The 16,197-nt window shown below is 41.8% G+C and overlaps 1 protein-coding gene across 1 annotated transcript in view; it reads left to right on the forward strand.

The window, feature by feature from the left end:
• Positions 1–16,197, forward strand: part of emilin1a (elastin microfibril interfacer 1a) — a 45,998-nt gene that overhangs the window by 18,018 nt on the left and 11,783 nt on the right. Inside the window, exons 2-7 of the mRNA XM_039782005.1 lie at positions 4,317–4,433; positions 9,025–9,221; positions 10,637–10,736; positions 11,859–11,967; positions 13,381–13,557; positions 14,561–15,838. Of these exons, the coding sequence (XP_039637939.1) occupies positions 4,317–4,433; positions 9,025–9,221; positions 10,637–10,736; positions 11,859–11,967; positions 13,381–13,557; positions 14,561–15,838 (1,978 nt within the window). The remainder of the gene's footprint in view (positions 1–4,316; positions 4,434–9,024; positions 9,222–10,636; positions 10,737–11,858; positions 11,968–13,380; positions 13,558–14,560; positions 15,839–16,197) is intronic.

The following is a 16,197-nucleotide window of genomic DNA, read 5'->3' on the forward strand; positions in this document are numbered from 1 at the left end:
ACAACCATATTTTTGTTGTACATCACATTGCTGCAGCTCCTCTTTTCACCCTGTGTGTTGAGCTCTCTCTTTTAGCTACAGAGTGAGACATCTCACTTCTGTTCCATCTTTGTTGGGAGTCGCGCATGCGCAGTAAGTACTGCTAGCTTGTCAGTTGCAGAGTATGAGGGAGTGCCATCCTAGCAGCTAGGCGAGCATTATAACGTATGTTACAAAGTGACGCACGTTTGTCTCTGAAGTAAAGGCTGGACTACAATAGAGCTGTTTGGAGCAGTTTGTGAACAGTGTTTTCTGTTGGAGATGGTAAGTCCCTTCGGGGTGGACTTTGTGCTTTTTCACTTTGTAAACCTATAACGTGCACAAAAAAGATATATAACACAATAAAGGAAAGGGAAAAAGCCAAAAAGCATAATATCAGCACTTTAAGTATCAAAAATAATTGTATGATAGTAAATGTACTTAATTATTAGAAGAAGAATAAAAAAGAGTAAGAGTAAAAAAAAAAAAACTTTGATTGTGAACTTCATTGTGGCTTTCTCCACATCTTCTTAAACCTCAAAGTCTGACATCAACATAGAAAAACAGAAACAAATCTTTCATTTTTTTGTGAGGAAGAATCTTTCACTCTAATGTACGAAAACATTTCTTGCAAGTAGCGAGTAACGAAGACGCTTAGGGGAAATACTGTATATATAAAAGTAAAAGATTCCAGGAATATAAATAACAAAGTGAAGTACAGATACGTGAAAATTCTACTTTTTCAGTAACAAAGAATTTGTACTTGGTTACATTACAACACTGTTTTTTTTTACTCCACTACATTCATCTGACAGCTTCAGTTTCTAGTTACTTTACAAATAAGGATTTTTACACACAAAACACATGTAGTTTATAAAATACAATGTTTTATTATAAATTAAACTACCCAACAATATATCGGCCCACAAGTCCAGCTGAAATGATTAGCCGATTAAACGCTTAGTTGATTGACAGAACTGTTTTGATCGCATCCAGTTTCTAAAATGTGAGGATTTTTTCTGCATTTAATACTTTTGTTGTTATTACTTTAAAGCTATAGTGCATAGTTTCTGTCTCCCCCATGAGGAATTATAAGTAATGACAACAAAACTGTCGGCGCGTCCACATGATACAAGCCTTCAGTGATCGCGCACCACGACCACCCCTCCTCCACGCAGTTGCTAATAGCCAAGGAGGACACGGAGGATTAAAAAAAAATGATGGACTCTTCAGAAGAGGTAATTATCTTCACTCGAGTTTCTGCGCGGGAAAATCACCGGACGCCACAATCTTCTGAACATAGCCATACTGAGAAATCCAGAGAGAGTTGTGTGGAGCTGATAGTCTTAATTAGCTTTGTAGCAACTAATTTGGCAACGGCTTGAATGTAACGGACGTCCCTTATAGGGCTGGGCGATATGGACAAAATCAAATATCACGATATTTTTTTACCAAATACCTCAATATTGATACGCAACAATATTGTTGTGTTGACTATTGGTGCTTTAACAAAAATATTTACACAATGAGATTTTTCATAAATAATCATCAGTAATGTGGATATAATGACTAAGTGGATAAAGGCAAATAATAGAACAGTTACAACAGTCTGGTAAGTTCATAAAATGACATAACTTCACTGTAATGCAGCCTTTAAAACCAGGAAAAGACAACAGTTATGCCATATTACAATATTACGATCTAAGACGATATCTAGTCTCAAATCACGATATCGATATAATATCGATATATTGCCCAGCTCTAGTCCCTTAATATCAAAAAGTTACGCACTAAAGCTTTAAGTTCATTTTCCTGAAGATACTGACACACTTACATACTAACCCTTTCAATGCAGGACTTGTACTTGTAACAGAGTTGTTGTTTTTTTTTTACAGTGTGGTATTAGTACTTGAACTCAAGTAAAGGATCTGAATACTTCTTCCTGCGCTGTATAAAAGGAGTGTGATTTGGCAGGCTTGTGTTCGGTGGGAGGATTAGAGTCAAGGAGAGGGGTAAAAAGGATGGAGGGGGACATCCATGGACAGAGGGATTGAACGGGGTGGAACGGAGTCACGGTGTGGCTGTAACGTCTGTGAACCATTTGGGTCGAGACTCGGCGTGGGGGTACGCCTCCATGAGCTTCTGGCTTCATCGTCCCCCCAGGGGTTTAAGTCCAGGATCTTCTTGTTGTAAGGCGTTGTTGATAACCACTGAGGTAAGAGGGGAGAGAGGAGGGGGAAAAGGGTTTGGGGGGAGGGTTGTGAGAACTGTGACGAACAGGAGAGAGAGGGTTTGACACACACATATATAGGCCATCATAAGTTAGTAAATAAGTAAAGTTTATTGATATAGCACTTGTCACAGAGACAAAGTCACAAAGTGCATCACGGGACAAATAATGCATTAAAACCAATCGATACCCAATATATATCACAGGAAATCACAAAGGCAAGGAACATACAAATAAATAGTAATACAATCAACAATGTGGCTAATTGAACGCCTGACTAAAGCTCCTCTTTTGAAAAATAAAACAGTGAGTGGAAGAAAGAGATCCATGCAGACAGGGAGCCTAAAAAGGAAAGAAAAAGGAGTTACACAGAGGCAGACATGTAGAGCAATAGAGAGTTAGAGTAGACAGGCAGAAAGAAAGAAAGACAGAAAGAGACAGAAAAACAGACTGACAGAAATGAAGACAGACAGGAAGAAAGACAGAAAGAGACATAGAAAGTCAGACGGGAAGACAGAAAGAAAGAAAGACAGACAGACAGGAGACATAGAAAGACAGATGACAGACAGGAAGACAGACAAAGGGAGCAAAGCCGTTGATTGACTTTTCAGCATGAAGGAACTCCTTGTACACTCCAACTTTTATCTGTAAAGCCTTCATAGCCCTGCTCTGATCAATCTGAGAGTGACACTAATAGGCCATAATAACCACCTGGGAAAGAGCAGTGGATGGGGATTGTGGGTAATATGAAAATGATGATAGAAAGCGAACTGAAGGTCGCCCGTGTCTTAATTCTATCTGCAGTTGTTATCATGAGCGATCTCTGAGGGTCACGGGAGTTCAGAGGGATGAGGACAAATTGAGTGCAGACGGGGGGTGGAGTGGGTGTGTTACTGGTTTCTTTGAGTTTGACTTTAAAGACATGAGGACATTGTATTTGAGGAAGGGTTAAGAATAGGATTAAGTTTAAACATGAATAAAAACGGCTATAATCAATATGTTTTTATTAAGGATGGATCAAATGTAATGGGAAAAGTTGCTCGAAGTGACGAATCCACCGCTATTTCAGGCGCAGCAGACAGCTGGTGTTCTATAAAAAGAAAACATTGTACACTTGGGGACCGACATTTGCCGACAAGTTAGTGATTCGCTGGTGGAAATAGTGGAACTTTTGGCAGCTACGAACTAGATATTTCTCTCGGTAGTTGGAGGAGAGCAAAAAAGCACTCAAACGGGAGTGAATATTCCACTTACATTCGCCAAGAGGTCGGAAACACAACTCCATATAAAAGCTAATGTTGCTCCATGTGCTGGATGTGTGAAAAATGTTTTTGCTAACACGTTCACTATATCAACATATATGGCAACAAAATCAATTAATCCAGGTTTAAATTGAATTGGATTAAGAGTTAAACCTCCTGCATGAAAGCAGTGTTCAATCATAAATTATATACAGTATATTACCATTAATACAAAGGAATCAATGTATTGTTTTAAGTAGCTCTACGCAGCCACTTTCAGCTCCATGTTGGTTTTCCAGCTGTGTGGAATGACTATAACCAATGATAGTTATTTCACATGGATATGTGTGTGTGTGTGTGTGTGTGTGTGTGTGTGTGTGTGTGTGTGTGTGTGTGTGTGTGTGTGTGTGTGTGTGTGTGTGTGTGTGTGTGTGTGTGTGTCTTTGTGTGGGTTGGTTGGTGTAGAGTTGGGAAGCCATACAATGGTAGCCATTGTTAAAATCACACAGTTATCCCAAACTGATCTGACATTTGGACCAGCGGACAATTTCTCTCGGATGTTGTACAGAATAATAATCAGTCTGGGGTTTGAGATACTGATCTGGAAACTCAAAGTGGAGCCTTACAGTCAAACAAGTGACCTGCTTTTTGATTATTATTATTTTTTTGCCTGGAAACAAAGGGCAGCAGAGTGTATACTGAGAGTGTGTAAGAGTTCTGCTATGTTCGTGTCAACGCCTGACTCTAAACTTACAGTAAACCGCCAGTCATCACACAGTCATTCATTTGTCATTTCCTTTTGCCTGCTTGTGTGTGTGCTTTCATAGGAACTGGTGTGCTTATGTGGTGACACGCACTGTTAGCTGTGTGATGGAGGATGGGGTGGAGACGTACATCAAACCAGACTATCAACGCTGTACCTGGGGCCAGTGTCCTCGAGTTGCGTAAGTATCTATGCCCTCTCTTCTATTTCATATCTTCTCTGATTCTTCTTCTCTGTTGCTGGAATCTTAAGCCCTATTCACAGGGGATTAGTAGTACCTGATGGCCTCTAGTCATTTGTAATATTTACGGAAGTTGTCTGTGATCTTAATCCCGTGCGAATCGGCCAAGTCTGTAATTTGTCAAGTAGAAATTCCCCCGCAAATGATCTACCATATTTTGCCGAACAACGAGGTTCTGTGATATTACTCCCATGCGAACCCACATGTCTGGGATTTGGCGGGTTCGTATATAATTTTTGCAAGGTTTTTGTTTCCTGTGCACCTTTTTATCCCTCTCAGGAGGATGGGATCGCGGGGGGCTGCAGACGTCGCCTTTCATGGCCAACCTAGTCTGGACCACTTCCCGACCAAAGACCTCTGTTGGTTTATCTAAGGGCTGTCGCCGTGGCGGGGATAGGGTATGCGCCTCTTATAACCTCTACCGGGCCTGGCCCAAAAAGATATAAAAAAAAACCCTGACCCAAGTGTGGTGCGGCGGCCTCGCCCTGGCCGTCCTCAGCGCGCCTCCGGGTAGCCAACTCTCGGGGTACAGATACGTCAGTAAATTTGAGTAAAAGCAGGCTTCGCTTATCTCGTGCGAATGCGCCTCACCAAACTCAGATGTGGGGGAGTTATTTCTAAATCCCACGAGGTCCCCAGATGATACTAATCCCATGCAAATACGGCCTAATTTGTATTCAGTCTTGCTCATCCAGCTTTCTGCCCTCTGTTCCACAGAAGTTTGTATCCTCTGTCCATCCCCTGTTTCCTGTCTGTGGATACCAAATTCACCCAGCTTTTTTCATTTTCATAGGAGAGTCTGATCAGAAAAAGGTGTCTGGTTGTGACTGGACTTGCGTGTAGCCAGTAACACTACTACGGACATAATTACAGCTCAGTACTGGGCTGGCTATTCTCAATAAAGTGGTACTGGTCTCAATCTCACACACATTACTGTGGTGGACCTTCAGTATAGAGACAGAGCGCATTTAAGTCCTGCCCAAACCTGCTAGCAAACAACTGAAAAAAGCCTAAAAGCTGCTGTGTGGCAGGATGCACTACCTAATTTCCCCACGGGGACAATAAACAAACAAAACACGGTAAAAAACCCATAACTAAATTTTTATAAGCTGCCGAACCAAAAAACTGGGCTTTTATGAAGACAAAAGTGGATACAGGAGTGAGGAATCAGCAGGAAGAATGGGAAGACTGTGGAATTCTGACACTAAGCTAACGTTATGCCCAACGTTACGTGTGCAGCAAGCATTTTGTTACCAAGTAAAATATCCAAAGGTCAGTTTTAGGTTGACTTTATATCTGTAAGTTAAGTTTTGTACACAGTATGCAGCTTGTATCATAGAGGAATGTGGATAAATCCGAAAGCTAGGCAGTTTTATGTTTGCAAATGCCTTAGCTTGCTAGCTAACATCGGCTTACTAACAGCTAACTTGTCCTCTCTGGAGACTGTCCTCTCACCAAACATGCTCCCTTAGGTACTTTGTTCAAGCAGCAATTACGACTCATCTGTGTGTTTTTTTTTAGTGGCAGTGCCCTCTAGTAGCGGTAGTAATTATGACTAAAGCAGAAAGTAATGTGACAAAGTAAATGAGCGCCAAGTTCTTCAGAACTAGGCAGGTTGGGTGGTGGATGGGTCAAACAAACACATGACTGTAACCAAGGAGAGTGGGGATTGAGTAACGTAAGTAGGCCTAGCGCCTGATTTTAACCCAAACAACAATCTTTTGCTAAACTTAACTAAGTAGTTTTGTTGCGTTCTCTGGTTTAGATGTGATGACGTACTGTAAAACGCTCCTGTGGGTCGTATTAATGGGTAGGAACAAACGACCCATATGGTTTGGAGGACTCGTTGCCTCTCTGGTAGACATAGGTTGCTACAACAATCTTTTGACATGCTTAACCCTTGTGTTGTCTTCCCATCCACCATGAACTTTTTGTCCTTCCGAGTAAAAAAATGAGAATTAACTTTTCTGTTTGTTTTTTCCCCCCGATGTTATTATCACTTTTTTTAATGCTTTTATACATTCATGGTCAATAAACCTAATGTATACGACATTATACCTTATTTTTTTGTTTAAAAAAAAAAGCAGAAAGGATGAATTACTTTGACTAATAGTTAAGATCAAAGGATGTTGAGTGGATCCCAGACTGGTATATGTCAAAGTTTAGTCACGATGATGTTTTGAAATGAAAACTTTTTTTCAAATGCTATAAAATTGAGGAAAACACCTAGAATTCAAAATTCAATGAAAGTAATCATTCATATTACCTGCGAGGACCATTGTATGGGTTCCATACAACGTAAATCCATGCATCCATGTTATTTTGGGGCAATTTCCTTAAAAGAAACCAATATTTCTAAAATAAAAAAATAAAAAACTTAGAAAACGGGTTAAATCTGATGTTTTTAGCTAGCTACAGGCACTTTGCTACTCGTTAGCCGTCGCCCGTTGCATATTGTGGCGCTGTTTGTTTCCCCCTTTGTTGGGCATGGTTTTCATATGCGCTCTGTCTCTATGTCTGGTGCAGACCTGGGAATATCCGATGTTACAAATATTGGAGCAGATTTACTATATATATGTATGTATATATATATATGATGGATTGAAAAATATCCCGAATGTGGTTGTTGTGTATGCGAGGCAAAATTAATTATGAGCTCCTGATGTTTTTCCCTCTTTTGAAGTTTTCACCATGTTGTCTGACCCTGGCCTGGCTGCCTGATCCCTTGCCTGCCAGGGGCCTTGGCCTAAACCTGGGCTATGCTAAGAATGAAGCCGGCAGGGGTTCCAGGCACCACAGTCTAGTCTCCTACCCTGTAAAAACAATCTCTTCTTCTTACTCTGTCTTTCTTTTTTTTTTTTTTATGGCTCTCCTACTTTCGTACTCTTTCTCCAGCTCGACCAACTCCTCCTCCTGCTACCTCTCCAGGCCCTAGTTTTTGTTTTTTTCATCAGAGAGTATGTGGATCCCTTTTTCTCACGCTCTCAGAGCGGAGAGCTGGAAGTTGAAGTCTTTAATATGGCGCAGAAAAGCCTCTGCCATACCTACAGTGATGTTTGTGGGTTGGCATAAAGAAGAGAGCAACCTGCTAAACGTTCCCAGTCAGGGCTTGTTAATTTTCCTGTGACGCTGCCATAACTCTGTAGTCAGACATCCGGCCAATTCTGGTCTATTTATTGCACTGTTACTGTAACAAGGAGTCTCTTCAGTCACAGAGCTAAATGACACAAATAATGATAGAACTACAAAGGAGCTATCCAAATAAAACATCCATATATATTTTTTTCAGATGAATCGTCTTTGAGGAAAAAAAGATTTAGTGCTGGATGGGGTTGATTTCTTTTGGAAAATGGTACAGAAATAACATTCTAAAGTTTACAAAGCACTCTAAATCCCATTCATCATCAGTTGATGATTTGGAGCTATTTCCCAGACATCCATTGACTCAGTGCACATTAATATCAACAGTGTACAGCGTTGGTATTCAATACAGGGTTCAGGGACCACTATGGGTCCTTGACTTAGTTATCAGGATCTCACTACACATTTTAAGTCTTAATGTCATGGTCTGGCACAAGTCTGCTTACTTTAAGTCCCAAACCATTCTGAAGACAAGAATCAACAAGAGCAGCCATGCTAAGCGGCTCTGTGAGGCTGTACTAATAGCTTAATGCTAACATAAACATGCTAACCATAGACTGTAAAAAAAGAAGATGGACGATGCATTTCCACTTTCTCCAACTGTACAAAAGTGAAGCCAAAATATCCTGGATGCGGGCGCCGCCATCTTGTACTTTCGGAGCCAAGACATTTTAACCCGTTTTTATAACATCAAATAATTCATAAAAAACAACCTTATCAGAAAACTTTACACTTGAACACATCAGCGTGATCAGAACTATCTAAAATGACAGAAACTATCTTTGGGAAAAATTTATTTGGCGTGTACATTTATTTTTTAAGGCTTGGTTCATGTCCAATCCACTAACATAGAGGGGGTGGGGTTTATGACCTATACTGCAGCCAGCCACCAGGGGGCGACCCAGATGTTTTGGCTTCACTTACACAGTCTATGCATCTACCCATGATGCTAATAATGATAATGCTAACATGCTGATGTTAAGGTGGTTTAATGTCTACCATGTTCACGATCTTAGCTAAGCATACTAACATGTTAACTTTAGCAATGTCAGGTACATTCTGCAGGAATGTGGTCATAAACCATAAACGTGTATTCCATTTTTGACTTGATGAAAAGTGAGTGGATCACTAAATTCAGTCAGATTCATCCTGTTAGGACCATATACATGTCTGTACAAAGTTTCATCACAATCCATTTAATAGCTAGAGATATTTAAATCTGGACAAAGGGAGTGGACTGGTACCCATCAGACCAACATCGCCATTGGAAGAGCCACTTCACAGGCGTGGTTAAAAAATGAAGTCATAAGTCCATGTTATAAGTGTTAAGTCTTTGTCAAATCGGAGTCCAGATGAGATTTTATATCTGAAATTTCCATTTCATCCTCAGCTACCGGACATTCAGGAGGCCACGGTATAAGGTAGCTTACAAGATGGTGACAGAAATGGAGTGGAAATGTTGCCATGGTTACTCTGGGGAAGACTGCCACGATGGGCCAAAGGGAACAACCAACACCCAGGTCAATGGAGGGCGACCCAGCGTCACGCCGACGGGCTACAACCCAGGCGGCAGACAGGGAGGAGAAGGTAGAGACCGTAGAGAAGGCTGCATGAAATCCAAATGGCATCTACTTCAAATATGGTTTCATGTTATCAGGATGCATGCATTCATTTTGTGAAATAATATCAAAATGTAACATATATGTATCTTGTCAGTCTCAAGTATCAATCAATCAATCAATATTTAAAGCAAACTGACAACTTTAAATAGATCTGGGAACAACTATATGCTACATAACTGTAAAATACAGCTGGAAAACTCTTGAATCCAATCTGACTTTCACTTAAAGCCCCTAAAAACTTTGTTTCAATCTGAAGTATTTCTCTATAAAATTAAATATTCCTGACTAAATTTAAATATTCATGACTATATAAGCAACAATCAAAGTTGAATTTTGGGGGTGGAGGGTGTTCTTAGTCATTACTCATTTTGGTTTCATTATGACTGTATGCGTGTGGTGCATAGGTTATATATATGGAATGGATGACGCGTCTCCACTGCCATCTTGTAATTTCGGAGCCAGAGTCTGCACAGTGGTGATCTGGCTGTGTATCCAGGGAATCAAAGCCCCGCCCATACACCCGCCTGACCAATCGCGAGTCAATCACAGCTGTGAATCATGACGTTTCACACCTTTTTTATAGCATCAAAAATACTAATAAAAATCAAACTTATTCGAAAAATGAACACTTTAACAAACATCAGTGTGATCAGAACTACCAAAAATGACGGAAACCAACCTAACAAAACACTTTTGAAAAAAATCGTACTTTACGTGTACTTTAATTTTTTTAGTTTGGCCCATGTCCCATCAATTAACACAGAGGGGGTGGGGTTTATGACCTATACTGCAACCAGCCACCACGGGGCAATCTAGACGTTTTGGCTTCACTTATACAGCCTGTGCATCAACCCCTGGTGTGGCTTGATCAGCACTGACAACACAAAGCAAACAACCCCCCAAGTGTCATGAGATTTGGATTGGAAAGCAAGGACAGTGACTCTGTATTTAGAAGTACGGCTATGTTTGCAAAAAGATGTCTTCCGGTGACTTTCGCGCGCAGAAACTCAAGTGAAAATAATTACCTCTTCTGAAGAGTCCATGTTTTTTTAATCCTACGTGTCCTCCTTGGTTACAAGCAACTGCGTTGATTAGGGGTGGGGGTGGTGTGCAATCACGGAAGGCTTGTGTCACGTGGATGCAATGACAGTGTTGTTGTCATTACTTAGAATTCCTCATGGGGGCGACAGAAACTACGCACTATAGCTTTAAAGTTTGTTGGAAAATGTCATGTTCACGCAGGACGTAATGCTTTCTATACTGTAAATATTAAAGGTTCCATTCTTTGTTGAGTTTGTATTTTGCAAGCAGTAGATATAAAATCTTAAGAGTTAAACTCCACATTTCCTCTCTCATATTGGCTGTTATCTTTGTCTCCAGGTGACTCTGAGAAGATCAGACAGCTGGAGGAAACCATCCGTGGTCTTAGCAAAGACCTGCATAACATGCAGACCACAATCCACGGCATGAACCAGAGGCTGTACGTGGATCTTGTTTTCAGAACACCGTGTTTTATTTCATCCAAAATCCTGTTTACAATCAAGGGTTGCTAGTTTTGCTGTACTGATATCACCCAGTACACTGTGGAATGAGTAGCACACTGTGTATCAGTTCATGTTTATTGCATTTTATTTCAGCAGCTCGGTTTAAGAAGAGGATATGTTTGTTTATTAGCATATATACAGTGATGTGGGTAGGATAGCAAGATATAAATAGTTAAGCCTCATTCAGAACGTAATGGGATGCTGCATATATACACAGAATGTGTCCTTTGACTTTAACTGTGCACAGGCAGAATCAAATAAATATAGACTAAACCCATCCTCTCCCAAGCTGTTCTCATGAACCATTTGTACATATAGCTACGAAAGGTAAAACAGTGAAATTGGTATGTATTCCATGTATTTACGTTTGCACCACGATAACTGCTGCTGTATAAGACCACTCTGGTCAACGTAGGGAGGAGGTCGGGGTGGATGGGTGGGTCATAAAACACAGCACTTTCAAGCCGGGGGAGCGGAGTTTGCACCCCAGGGAAAACACAAGACTTTCAGCCAGAAAATGCATTTGTTCATGTGTGTTTTAATCCAAACAACCTCTTTTCTATTCTTAACTTGTTTTGGTACCGCTCATGTGTCGTCCCAACTGCTACGGCCCCTAAAAAGGACGGTCACCTCGCCATGCCCTGTCCCTGGCTCACAGTCACCTTTTCTGGGCTAAATGTAACTGTAAAAAAGGCTAAACGTGTGGCGCCTGGATAGCTCACCTGATTGAGCGGGCAGCCCCATGTACGAATGCCCAGTCCTTAGCGCAGCGGCCGCTGGTTTGGCCCTTTGCTGCATGTCGTCCCCCCCCTTTCTCTTCTGTTTAAAGCTGTCCTGTCAAATAGTTGTGCATAAGTTTTCGTACGATATCATACAAACCCGTTCATGACAATGTGTTGCCTCTCCACACACCACTTTCCTGTGTACATGATGCATTTTCTATTTGGTAATTTGTCTTTCACTCTCCACTTTGATGTCATATACTATTTAACATATACATCTTTTTATGATAAATGTGAGCCAAAACCTTAGGAAATCTCAACTCTTCTCCTGTATAGGCCCGGTCTGAATGGGGCTGTTGTCCCTGCTGATTCAGCTCAGCCACACATGAAGGAAACCATCAACAGCATCCAAACCAAGCTGGACCATCTCTACAACAGAACACAGGTAAACTGAATCTGTTAGGGTTGGAAGTCATTCCTGGGGCTCCATGACACAGTGGGCTCTGGGTAGTTGACTTTTCACGACGACATGCCTAATATTAAAGGGTAACTACCGTTTTTTTCAACCTGGAACAACAATCTTTGACATTGGTTCAGTATTAAGCAAGATCGCAGCGGTCGGCAGGGTCGGAACAAGCTACAATGTAAGTTAATAGGGCAATTGTCCAGCTTGTATTTACGTTCACAAAAGTGCTCATTTTTATCATTTTAACATCGTAAAATATACTTCATATAAAGTTGACAAAAAGTAAATAAAACTATGAAAAGATGTTTTGGGTCGTCTGTCCACTTTTCCAACCATCACAACTCTAGTTTTGGTCGAAATAAACACAGTGTATTGAATTACATGTGAAAATATGTTGGCTGTATTCACACTAAAGTATTGTTTTTTTAAATGGAGTCTGGTGGGTTTAGCGCTAACAACCTCAGAGCTGTTTCTGGTTAAACAGAAAGGTCTTTAAAAGGTCTATCTCTATAGGGATCCTTTCCATAATGTTGTAAGACACTTAGAATAATATTCTGAGCCTGTCAGTTGCAAATAAAGCAATAAAGTGGACAAAATTGACAATGCACATTTGCCCGGTCTGTAGCTGCCAGTTACAGCGTTAGGTAAATAGGGTTGAAAAATCCAGGTTGAAAAAAAAACGGTAGTTACCCTTTAAGAAGCCTTGGACACAGAGTCCAACGACCAGCCTTAGCTAATGCTAATGCTAGTCACTCTAGCGGTGGCTCTCTCAGTCAATCTTGTGTTTAGGCTACAAGTTGTATGCTGATGATTTGCTACTGATATGCCAGGCCTTAAAGCAAATTGAACATAGCGGCCAAAGGGTAGAATAGCAATGTCACGTGATTTGTCCCCCAAAAAGACTTTTTCCTATAGATTTGCATGGTAAAAGAGACATCTGTAAATCATCTTTTTGAGCGTCACAACCCCCAGGAAATGACTTGTTTCTCTATCAGAATTTGATCCATTCAGAAAGTCTAGAGGAGCTGCACAATTAAATCATTTCATGCCCATTCAAGCTAGCGGAGCGCTAAATCAGAAGTAGCCGACTCATATTGCTATTTTTACATATGTGCTTAAGCTACACATTTTACTGTAATGCACATATTTTTATTGCATTTTTACATACATATTTCTTATTCTGTTTATGTATTTCTCATTCTACTTTATTTCTTATTTCTGTTTGTTCTTATAATTTCTGCTCGGGAGTGGAGCATAGGCATATGTAACAAACCGAATTCCCCAAGTATTTTGATTGATTCATTGATTTCTGTGTTTTTTACAGTTTTTATATTTCTATGTAATGGAAGGATAGACCATTTGACAGTACTATGTGGACATGTGCTTGCTCAGGTCCATGACCAGACCCTGCTCAACATCAACAACCACCTGGTGAATGGAGGGAGCAACGAGCTGGACGGAGGAGCCAATGGAGGAGTAAGACCGGGGGGAAACCAGCTGAACACGCTGAAGGAGGAGATTCTGACCGAGCTGGAGAGAAGGGTGACTCTGTCGTGCTCTGCCTGCCAGGTAAAGATCAATATGTTTAAAGTCAATATTCTACTTTGTTATAGCCATTTTGAAGGTCACCCTGTGTGATTGCTAGTTGTAGTTCATGTCTTTACTTTGTTCCCCGTATGTGATCTTTGCTGCCTAAAGCTGTAAAACAATATTAGCCACATCCAGGCAGTAAAACAAGAACATTACATTCCCACATAAACCACTGCACTAACAAACATAAAAACAATACTGCAAAAAAAAGAAAAGAATGATTGAGTCGTTAAAGAAAGATACAAAAAATAAAAAGGAAAATGGCAACAAGGCCAAACACAATTTTCAAGCGGTTTGAAAAAATAGAGGGTTAGGATTTTAAATAAAACAATGTTTATTTGTCTAAATTGAGTTTTTATTTGCCTTATGTGCAAGCACAATCCTGGGCCCCTGGGCACAAACACATAAAAAGCCTCGAACTGCTACCTACCAAAGTACCGAAAACCCCTGTTGCTCACAGTTGTTTGGCATCTTTTTTTTCCTATTATGTTGCTGTTCATGTTTGAAAACTACACCTACATGTCAGTGTTCATAAAGTTCATTTATGAGATAACGATAAACCATTCTTCGACTGACACTATTTTCCACAAAAGGAATTTAAAATACTTCAGCATGAGATGCTTCACAAAGAAGGAAAGCATTGAAGGAAAATGAAATGAAAGGAAAGGAAATGAAAGAAAAACATGTGATCTAGCAGGTCATATTTTCTTACAGCAGATTATATTTACACACACATTAATGTATTCAATCCTATTGGCTTTAATTTAACGGTTTACTGTAATCTCTGTATGCACTCAGTATGAGACTCGGGGGGTGGGGGGAGTATTTGGAAAAAGCATAGAGAGCAAGACACGTATTCCTTTTACTTTTTACAAATGGATTTGGGCCGCAGATACATCGCCAAAAACCTTAATACATAATTGATACAAACTATACAAGTAGCAAATTAATTCCAATCCTGGTAATCCCTGTTTCCCTGCAGGCTGGTGTGGAGGACCTGAGGCGCCAGCAGCAGGAGGACCGGGAGCGGATACAAGCCCTGGAGAAGCTGTTTGGCTCCATGGACCAGCACCTGAGGCAGAGCCTGGACATCTTCCACAGCGAGAGCCAACGCTCCCAGGCCTGCTGCAACACAGTCACCGAGCTGGAGAAGAGGCTGACGGATGTGGACGTCCGGGTCACCTCCACGGCTAACAAGTGTGACACCATTAAAGGGCGGCTGGATAAGGAGCTGGCTGGGACGGGCGGAGGAAAGGGAAGAGTGACGGAGGACAGGCTGAACGGCAGACTGAGAGAGCTGGAGAAAAGGGTGAACAACACGGTGAGAAAGACGGAGCAGAGGTGCACCAACACGGGCAACAACATGAAGGACAACGTCCAGAGAGACTTCACGCAGCTGCGCAACATGGTCCTAAGTCGGCTGGACGAGCACGGCTTCAAGATCGGCAAGATAGAGCTGGACGTGTCCGTGTTAGGAGATACGGTCACCGACCACAGTCGGCGTCTGAGCCAGCTGGAGAACATCACAACCTTCCTGGACAGAAGGCTAACATCGACCACAAACATGTGCAACGAGACCTGCGGGCCTAACGGAAAGGGGCGTAAGGCTGACGACACCGTGAAAACTTTACAGTGGAGAGTCGTGGCCAACGAAGAGGACATCCAGAAGTTTAACACCCGGTTGAATGATTTGTCCGTGTCCGGGGACTCACTGAACGACCGAGTGATCAGCTTAACAGACGACGTCAAAAAGATAATAGCTGTGACGGGGGAGAACGGCGAGCATTTCAACCGGATCGTCACCGAGGTGGAAACGTTGGGGCGCGATGTCGAAGACTGTTATATTTGCCGGAGCATAGAGGACGACTTGCGCTCACTCGCCAACTCCACCCACAGCGGCCTCGACAGGTGCCAGGCGGAACTCACCGATCTGCGGAGAAAGGTGGACTCGGGAGAATCGGTGTGCTCTCAGGTGTGCTCCAACCTTCAGGAGGAGGTGGGACGACTACGAGAGGAAGTGGAGGAGTGCACCGGACAGTGTAAAACCAACATCAACGATCTGAAGAACCGCCTGGATGGCCATGGCGTCCATAGTGGGAAATTAGGAGGGGATCTGAAGTCCATCCAAGGAGAGCTGGCTGGAGTCATGGTCACATTCAACTCCATCAATGAGACTCTGAAGGGCCTGGGGAGGACTGTACAGACGCATGGCAACACGCTGACAGATCTGACCAATACCAAGGGCGACCTCATTTCTGAGGTAAGGTACACAACAAGTCTATATCAATGACGTTTCACTTCAGGGATTGCTCTGTTGCCGCCGGAAATTCTGTTGTCTTTTTCGGCCAGATGTCCGTTACCTTCCGCTTTCTTTGTGTTGGAAATCTAACCTCCGATCTGAGGAGCAGTTAACCATAATCCTCATAAATCTACCGGAGGTTAGATTTCCGAGGATTATGGTTAACTGCTCCTCAGATCTCTGCAGGGTCAATCCAGACATCTGTCCAATCTAACGACTAAAACAACTTTTGAATGAGCACACGTTCCACCAAAACAAGTTCCTTCCCGAGGCTATTTTGCAGCGGCACCATTGCTCTGTCCACCGCTAAGCACCACCCA

Source organism: Perca fluviatilis, chromosome 18, assembly GCF_010015445.1.
Source record: "Perca fluviatilis chromosome 18, GENO_Pfluv_1.0, whole genome shotgun sequence".
In the NCBI taxonomy this organism is placed as follows: domain Eukaryota; kingdom Metazoa; phylum Chordata; class Actinopteri; order Perciformes; family Percidae; genus Perca; species Perca fluviatilis.